Source organism: Rosa chinensis, chromosome 2 (genome assembly GCF_002994745.2).
Source record: "Rosa chinensis cultivar Old Blush chromosome 2, RchiOBHm-V2, whole genome shotgun sequence".
Classification (NCBI taxonomy): domain Eukaryota; kingdom Viridiplantae; phylum Streptophyta; class Magnoliopsida; order Rosales; family Rosaceae; genus Rosa; species Rosa chinensis.
Window position 1 is genome coordinate 8,472,737 of NC_037089.1, and position 8,561 is coordinate 8,481,297.

At 40.4% G+C, this 8,561-nt stretch overlaps 2 protein-coding genes across 3 annotated transcripts; one reads left to right on the top strand and one right to left on the bottom strand.

Moving 5' to 3' along the window:
- The first annotated feature begins 227 nt into the window (after positions 1-227).
- On the top strand, positions 228-5,813 carry LOC112190746 (auxin response factor 7). Of its 2 annotated transcripts, XM_024330226.1 has the most exons (13): positions 228-270; positions 521-633; positions 715-810; positions 908-964; positions 1,075-1,230; positions 1,341-1,425; positions 1,666-1,756; positions 1,850-2,014; positions 2,120-2,315; positions 2,439-2,577; positions 2,715-4,693; positions 4,934-5,124; positions 5,208-5,813. In XM_024330226.1, the coding sequence occupies exons 1-13, from the start codon at positions 228-230 to the stop codon at positions 5,386-5,388; spliced, it is 3,492 nt and encodes a 1,163-aa protein (XP_024185994.1). In that variant the 3' UTR covers positions 5,389-5,813. The 2 variants fall into 2 exon arrangements, with proteins under 2 accessions (XP_024185994.1, XP_024185995.1); XM_024330227.2 differs by lacking the exons at positions 228-270; positions 521-633 and having other exon boundaries at positions 749-810; positions 908-968.
- Positions 5,814-6,003: 190 nt separating this feature from the next.
- Positions 6,004-8,337, bottom strand: LOC112190747 (20 kDa chaperonin, chloroplastic). Its single transcript, XM_040515202.1, has 6 exons — positions 8,179-8,337; positions 7,918-8,092; positions 7,080-7,259; positions 6,833-6,988; positions 6,461-6,538; positions 6,004-6,352 (listed from the first exon to the last, which is right to left on the bottom strand). Exons 2-6 carry the CDS (start codon positions 8,086-8,088, stop codon positions 6,179-6,181), a joined length of 759 nt encoding a protein of 252 aa, XP_040371136.1. The 5' UTR covers positions 8,089-8,092; positions 8,179-8,337; the 3' UTR covers positions 6,004-6,178.
- Positions 8,338-8,561: the final 224 nt, after the last annotated feature.

An 8,561-nucleotide genomic window follows, 5' to 3' on the forward strand; every position in this document is an offset into this window, starting at 1 on the left:
AAATCAGTTTCTTGTTGGATTTTGGGGATTGGTGCTGGGCTTAATTACCCGAGTTTAATGTGAATTGAGGAAAGCTTTTATTGATTTTTGAAGGCTTTTACTTTTGAGAAGTAGTACTGCAATTTCTGGGTTTTAATGGGCTGCAGCTAGAATCCTATTTGGTTATATCTTGGTGGAGCAAAGCAGGAATTTGAATTTCTGTGAGGCATATTGTTCAAGTGTTAACCATGAAGGCTCCTACAAATGGGTTTTTGGCAACTTCAGTTGAAGGTGAGGATTCTTGAGTTTTCTTATTCATTTGTAGCTTTGCAGCTTCACTAAGATTGGCTCAGATTAGTGGTTGCGTTTCAGTTATGGATTTGATTGCATACCAAAACATGCTTCATTTCTGTTGTGATTGTTGCAGATATCACAAAACCTTCTTTTTTCTTTTGAAACAATAGATCCTGAGTTCCTGAAATTTCATTTAGAATATAAAATTCTCTTCAAAACTGACATACTTGTGTTTGGTATTAAGCAGGAGAACAGAAGAATATCAATTCAGAGTTATGGCATGCCTGTGCTGGGCCATTGGTTTCTTTGCCTCCAGTTGGAAGTCTTGTGGTTTATTTCCCTCAAGGCCATAGTGAGCAAGTGCGTCTTTCGCTTTCAAAGTAAAGAAGCAAAGTTTTATGGTTTTATCTGGTTTCTGATGGAATCTATTGAATCTTGCAGGTTGCAGCATCTATGCAAAAGGAGACGGATTTCATACCTAATTACCCCAATCTTCCTTCGAAATTGATATGCTTGCTTCACAATGTCACATTACATGTATGGCAGTTCCACACATGCAATTTAAAATGATGAAATGTTATGAAGAACAATTGAATGGATTACTTAGATGCTTATTATTTGTTTTCTTAATCAGGCTGATACCGAAACAGATGAGGTGTATGCGCAGATGACTCTCCAACCAGTAAACAAAGTAGGTCAGCCATTCATTATGGGAATTAAGAAGTACTTACAACTTAGCTTCTTTTACTTGCAAGTCATGAAGACTCAAAGGCGAAATTGTTTAAATATATGTTTCTGCAGTATGACAAGGAAGCAATACTGGCGTCTGACATGGGCCTCAAGCAAAGCAGGCAACCTTCTGAGTTTTTCTGCAAAACTCTTACAGCTAGTGACACAAGTACTCACGGTGGATTTTCTGTACCTCGTCGTGCAGCTGAGAAGATCTTCCCACCTCTAGTATGTAAAAACTGAAAATTTCTATTTAATATCAAGATATCACAAGATAATGTGTAGTACATTCAGCTCAGAAATTCCTTGTAGTAACTAAAAGAAAATATCTTTGGTAGGATTTTACAATGCAACCACCAGCGCAGGAGCTTGTAGCAAGAGATTTGCATGATAGTGCATGGACATTCAGACATATTTATCGCGGTACTGCCCTCTTAGGATCATTCTTCTTCTGTTTCCATTTACCTCCAGTGTAATGTTTACATTCAGACATGTGTTGCTCAAACATGCCATTTTTCAAAGGCTCTTTCGTCTACTCCTGTTAGCATTTTTACCATGTTAACCACAATAATTTCTTTATCATCTTGTTTTTGTTATTTCTTTTTCTTATTATGTATAGAGATGAAAATTTCATTAATCTAACTTTTAGCATCCTCATTTCAGGCCAGCCAAAAAGGCACCTGCTGACTACTGGTTGGAGTGTTTTCGTTAGCACAAAAAGGCTCTTTGCTGGAGATGCTGTTCTTTTTATAAGGTGCGAAATGAAATGCATGTTGAATTAGATGATTATTGCAGCAGATTTTTAGTCTCTTTGGTTATTGATATGCAACCATCTGGTTGTATGCAGAGATGAAAAATCTCAGCTTCTCTTGGGTATAAGGCGTGCTAATAGGCAGCAACCAGCTCTCTCTTCATCAGTCATTTCCAGCGATAGCATGCATATTGGAATTCTTGCAGCTGCAGCTCATGCTACTGCAAATAACAGTCCATTTACCATATTTTACAACCCGAGGTAAGTTGCTATAGAATGCTTAGAACTTCATTATTTTCTGTGTAATGAATGTCATCTTCTATTCTTATTTGATAGGTTTTGACAATATTTATTTGATCTTAATAGGGCCAGCCCTTCTGAGTTTGTGGTACCTTTAGCCAAGTACAATAAAGCGATGTATACCCAAGTTTCACTTGGCATGCGATTCAGAATGATGTTTGAGACTGAAGAGTCAGGAGTTCGCAGATACATGGGTACAATCACTGGCATTAGCGAGTTGGATCCTGTTCGTTGGAAAAGTTCTCAATGGCGCAATCTTCAGGTATTGTTTAGCCATTCTTAATTTCTTCTTGTAGAGCGCATCACCTCATAGGCATTTCTGTTGATATCTTTAGGCATTCTGATATTTACTATAGCTTAACTAGCTGTGATTTTATATTGATAGGTTGGATGGGATGAATCAACTGCTGGTGATCGGCCTAGCCGAGTTTCAATTTGGGAAATTGAGCCTGTTGTAACTCCTTTCTACATCTGCCCACCTCCATTCTTTAGACCAAAGTTTCCCAAACAACCAGGGATGCCAGGTAAACCACATTACAAGTTAACTAGATTCTTTTGTCCAAAATCTTCCATCTTTAGTAACTTTGGAAATGTTTAAAAGGTTAAACTTGAAGAACTTTGGCTGTGGGATCCTATGAACAACATTTGTGTGCTTTTGCAGATGATGAATCTGACATAGAGAATGCTTTCAAGAGAGCCATGCCATGGCTTGGAGATGAGTTTGGCATGAAAAATTCCCCAAGCTCGATTTTCCCTGGTTTGAGTTTAGTGCAGTGGATGAATATGCAACAAAATAATCAGTTTTCAGCCCCTCAGTCTGGATTTTTCCCATCCATGGTTCCTCCAACTACCCTGCATAACGGTACTGATGATCCATCCAAGTTGCTGAATTTTCAAGCTCCTGGTCTAACTGCACCGGGCCAGTTAAATAAAGCAGCTCCACAAAATCAAGTTAGTCAAGTGCAACAGCCAACTGTGGCATGGCCCCAACAGCAGCAGCTGCAGCAACTAATGCAGAATCCTATGAACCAACAGCAGCAAAATCACTCGCAACAGCAACAGCTACAACAATTATTGCATACTCCTTTGAACCAACAGCAGCAAAATCATCCCCAACAGCAGCAGCTGCAGCAATTAATGCAGACTCCTGCGAACCAACAGCTGCAAAATTACTCTCAGCAGCAACAGCAGCAACGGGAGCAACAAAACCATCAAGAACCTCAAGGCCTTCAACAGCTGCAGCAACTTCATCAGCTACATCAGCAGCAACCACAACGGCAACAGTCACAGCAACAACAACAGTTAGGTCAACTGACTCTTGTAAGTAATGGTCTTGTTACTCCAAACCAAATCCCAAGCCAAAATTCACATCAACCAATGATGTTCACTCAGCTTCAGCAACAGCATTCACTAACAAGCAGTACCCAATCCCAGCAAGCAGTCCACACTCCTAATAAGAATTCATTCCAGTCGGCAGCTGGCACACAAGACTCACAAATTCAGCAACAATTGGAACCGCAACCAAGCCTGTTGCTAAGGCAGCAGCAGGCACAGTTGCAACAGTCCCCATTGCAGTTGTTGCAACAGCCGCAGAAAGCACAGCAGCAGCCACAAGTACAATCATCGTCACAACAGGCTTTGTCTGAGCAACAACTTCACTTACACTTGCTTCAGAAACAGCAGCAGCAACAGCAACAGCAACAGCAACAGCAGCAGCAGCAGCAACAACAATTATTCTCTCCATCAAGCCCACTTTTGCAGCCGCAAATGCTACAGCAGCAGCTGGCCCATCAACAAAACCAGCAATTACAACAGTTGCAGTTGCCTCTGTCTCAGCATCATCAGCAACAGCTAAGCGGTAACAGCTTCTCAGCAGACAAACTTCTCAGCAGCAACAACTTCTCGGCTTCACCAATGATGCAGGCCCAACATGTTTCATCTATCCAACAACAGAACCAGCACAAGCCAGTTACAGCAATCAGAAGCCATTCCAATCTTACAGAGGGGGACGGTCCATCATGTTCAACCTCCCCTTCTACAAATAATTGCCAGGTGTCCTCATCAAACCTACTGAACAGGAATCAGCAAGGAACAGCCATGTTGATAGGGGATCCAGTGGCGGAGCCTTCTAGTAACTTGGTTCATGATTTTCAGAGCAAGTCTGATATTCGAATCAAACATGAGTTGCCCATTTCAAAAGGACTGGACCAAATTAAATATAAAGGTACCATCACTGATCAGTTGGAAGCTTCCTCTTCTGGAACTTCATATTGTCTGGATGCTAGCACAATACAGCAGAACTACGCACTCCCATCCTTCTGTTTAGATGGTGATGTCCAATCACATCCTCGGAACAATCTTCCGTTTTCAGCTAATGTTGATGGATTGGCACCTGACACTTTGATGTCAAGAGGATATGACTCTCAGAAAGATCTTCAGAACTTACTGTCTAATTATGGTGGGACACCAAGAGATATTGAGACAGAGCTATCTACTGCTGCAATCAGCTCTCAATCATTTGGGGCGCCAAACATGCCATTCAAGCCTGGGTGCTCTAGTGATGTTGCTCTAAATGATGCTGGAGTTCTAAATAATGGTTTGTGGGGATCACAGGCCCAACGTTTGAGAACGTATACAAAGGTTTGTTACTCTACTCAGCTATCTTTTCTTTATACCTTTTGATGTCAAGTGCATATTTATCATGGAATTGGTAAACCAATTAGTCTGCCTGTATATAGCTATTTCATCAGTATATTTCTTTACCGCCTAACATGTCAAAGTAAGAACTTTGTGATTAGGCTGAGGATGTCATAGTTTATATGATATGAGTTTATTATTCATAAAGTTCCTTTGCGTAATACCACTTCAACCTTTTTATAGGTTCAAAAGCGTGGATCAGTGGGAAGATGTATTGATGTTACCCGGTATAAAGGCTATGATGAGCTCAGGCATGATCTAGCCCGCATGTTTGGGATTGAAGGGCAACTAGAAGATCCACAAAGAACTGACTGGAAGCTTGTTTATGTGGATCACGAAAATGACATACTTCTTGTTGGTGATGATCCATGGGAGTAAGTCAAGCAAGATGCAATTGCAATAGCAATAATTGTGGTTTTCCTTGTTCAAGTATTCATTTTGTGTTAATTGCTTTCAGGGAGTTTGTGAGCTGTGTCCAGAGTATAAAGATACTGTCATCTGTTGAAGTACAACAAATGAGCTTGGATGGAGATCTGGGAAATGTTCCTGTTCCCAACCAAGCTTGCAGTGGAACTGACAGTGGAAATGCATGGAGGGCACCATATGAAGATAACTCGGCAGCCTCATTCAATCGGTAAAGGTTTTGATATTGAGACAATCTAGTCTTCAACATTAAATCCCATCAAGTAAGCTGTAACTGATGTGAACAAAATCCCTCCCGCGAGATGGATACAGCAATACCACACAAGCTTCCTGAATCTGTAGAGGGATATAAGTGCTCCATGACCAGTATTGAAGATACTGGTTCTGCGGATTCGGAGGATAACCTAGAGCTTATGCACGTGCTTGACACTTAATTCTTGCATATGATGTTGTTCGTGACTGGTCGATATTTTGTACGGTACAGCGGGGGTAAAATGATGTATAATATTTCTTCTTTGAGGCAGATTGAACATTCATTTCTTACTAATTTGTAAATTCTATAGAGCAACCGAGGAATTGAATATAGCTTTAGCCTCTAGTTATGACTCGCGACAGATGCAATGGCACTCAGTTTGTCCCATACCTGTGTGTTCATTGCATGATTGAATTACTGAGCCTTTTATTTACTCTGTTCGTTGCAGAGTGGTACATTTACTTGTTCATACGTGCTTCTTAAACCTGAGATCACTGTCTTGCAATTTGAATTTGGGATGGATCTTCATTCTGACCTTATCAGTTTGGAACTTCATCCAAATTCAAACAAAAACACATTTGATAACAAATTTGCCACAACTGCAATCATTACATTCCCAGTGTTATTACATTGAAAGGTACAGAAATGACACCTGAAGCCCTTAAAGGCTTAAAGCTATGTAATCAGAAATGTCTAGAAGAAACTCTGCGAGGCATGTCAAAAATACAGACTGCAAACATCTAATTGGACAACTAAGAAAGGATGGCAATGACATCTGAAGCCCTCAAAGCTATGTATTCAGAACCATCTTTGCCCTTGAAGTCATTCCCTGCATACTTGGAGTACAAAACTGTGCTCCCCTTGCTGATGCTTAATGGTTTCCTGTTCCCTTCCTCGTCAAGAGTACCGGGTCCAACAGCAATCACCTGTTAACATCAGAAACATAAATATATGATCTCAGAAACCCACACCTTAAAACAAAATAGAGGGGACTTAGGGCTAAAACGGAATATCCCACAACTGCTAACCCTTACCTCGCCAATGGAGGGTTTCTCTTTGCTGGCCTCTGTCAACAACAAACCTCCAGCAGTCTTTTGCTCAGCCTCAGCAACCTGCATTTGTTGTATATAGGTGCAACACTGTCAGGAACTTTGGATTAAATATGTGGAAAGAGATGTAATGTGCATATCATATGGTAACTACTTCCACTAGAAAGAGTGGGAGATAAATCAAAACCAACACCATGTAGGATGTACATCTCTTGCTGGATACAGATTAATCAGAATTCTCACAATCAACCAAAGTGCTCAAAAGATTCATAAGGACCTTCAAATCTATGCTCTACTTCAAAAAACGAATCTTGATTATGTTTCAGATAAGAGTTTAAAGTGTGAAGGTAAACAAACCTTGATTAGGACTCTATCATTCAGGGGTTTAAGATCCTTGACATCATCTGTCTCAAGAATACCAACGATGTCATCATCCTTCAAAATAAGATGCTTTGTACCATTGAACTCCACTTCTGTCCCAGCATACTTGGAATATACAACTTCTGCACCAGTCTATAATATGGAAAAGAAGCATTCAATAAACAGGAAATTTAGAAATTAATTCATCAGAGCTAAGCAGGGCCATGTGGAAAATCATCTATACCTGGACACTGATCCCCACTTTTGTTTTGCCAATGGTTTTGCCCTCTCCGACAGCAACCACTTCACCTCCTTGAGGCTTTGTCTGAGCTGTGGTTGGAAGCAAAATTCCACCACCAGTTTTCTCCTCCATGGTGTTGATCTTCACAAGCACTCTGTCACCCAAAGGCTTAATCGAAGTGTACTGCAGAATTGGAATGACAACACGCTCACGTCAGAGAAAGAACAAATAGCATGAGGAGAACCAAGTTATAATGTAACACCCATGACAACAAACAAGTATTCCATAACAAAAACTTTCTTTTTAATTAATCGACTTGACAAAAAACAAAAAAAAATGCATAAACGCTGCCACTAAGTATTAAGTACCCTGAATGGAGTAAATTGCCAGATACAACAGAATAAAGATAACCAAATGATCAAACATCAAAGCCATTTTCAAAACAATGACAAGTTCAGAATATAAAGCTATGGATAGGACGAGATAGCTAGCAAATAAACCCAAGTCCAATCTGCAAAGTTAACTCTATAAACTTGAACTTTGCTGAAGAAGCAAAGATGAGCCTCAAACTAGAACCTCAACAACAAGGTCTAAACCAAGAATATAGCTTCATCCCACCGCAGAGGGTATGAAGAATTTCACCACAATCAGACTACCAAAGTCAACCACATAGATTTTGCTGCTAACCAATTACTGAAATCATGTTTACTACACAATACACAACACCAAGTAGCAAAAAATGTCCAAAGCAACCAACTTTATCCACAAAAATGAAATCTTTACAAGACCCAACAACGCATATGCAACAGAAATGAATTAGGGATTTAGGGTTGAGAACAACCTTGGGAGCAACGGTGGTGGCGGCCTTGACGACTAGGCCGCGGAAGGAGCGGTGGGCCACCAGTGACACTGCAGCTGGAGACCCAAACTTGCTGTTTGAGGGTCTAAGCCCTTCAAATGAGGCCAAGCTCCTGGCCGAGATAGATGAGGCTGTTAGCTGAGCTGTGGCCATTTCTCTGCGCAAAAAAAAAAAACCCAAATCCAATTTCAATTCAGAGAAACACAAATCCCCAATTAATTTGAGAAGGAGAAGCAAAATTACCTAATGAATTTTGAGGACAAGAGAGGAGGAGGAGCTCTAGTGGCTTTGTAGAGTGAAGAAGAAGAAGATAAAACCCTAAAAAGCAACAGGCGAGGTTTTATGAGATGATAACAGACTCTTCTAGAACTGCTCTCTTTTGTTTTGTCCCGCAATCATGAATTGGGTTGGGTCGTCCCTAAGCCTCTAAGGTCTTGTTGAAGACTGAGAGAGTTCTTGAAATGTGGGCCTTTGGAGAGCCCAAATATTGTGATGATATCTTTATGAACTTTACACTGCTGGACAATAAAATGAAACTTGAGATATTTGAATGTCTTCGAAAAGAGAATAACTGTATCGTACGTAGATGATTTCCATGTATCATCATCCATCTATGGACACAAATT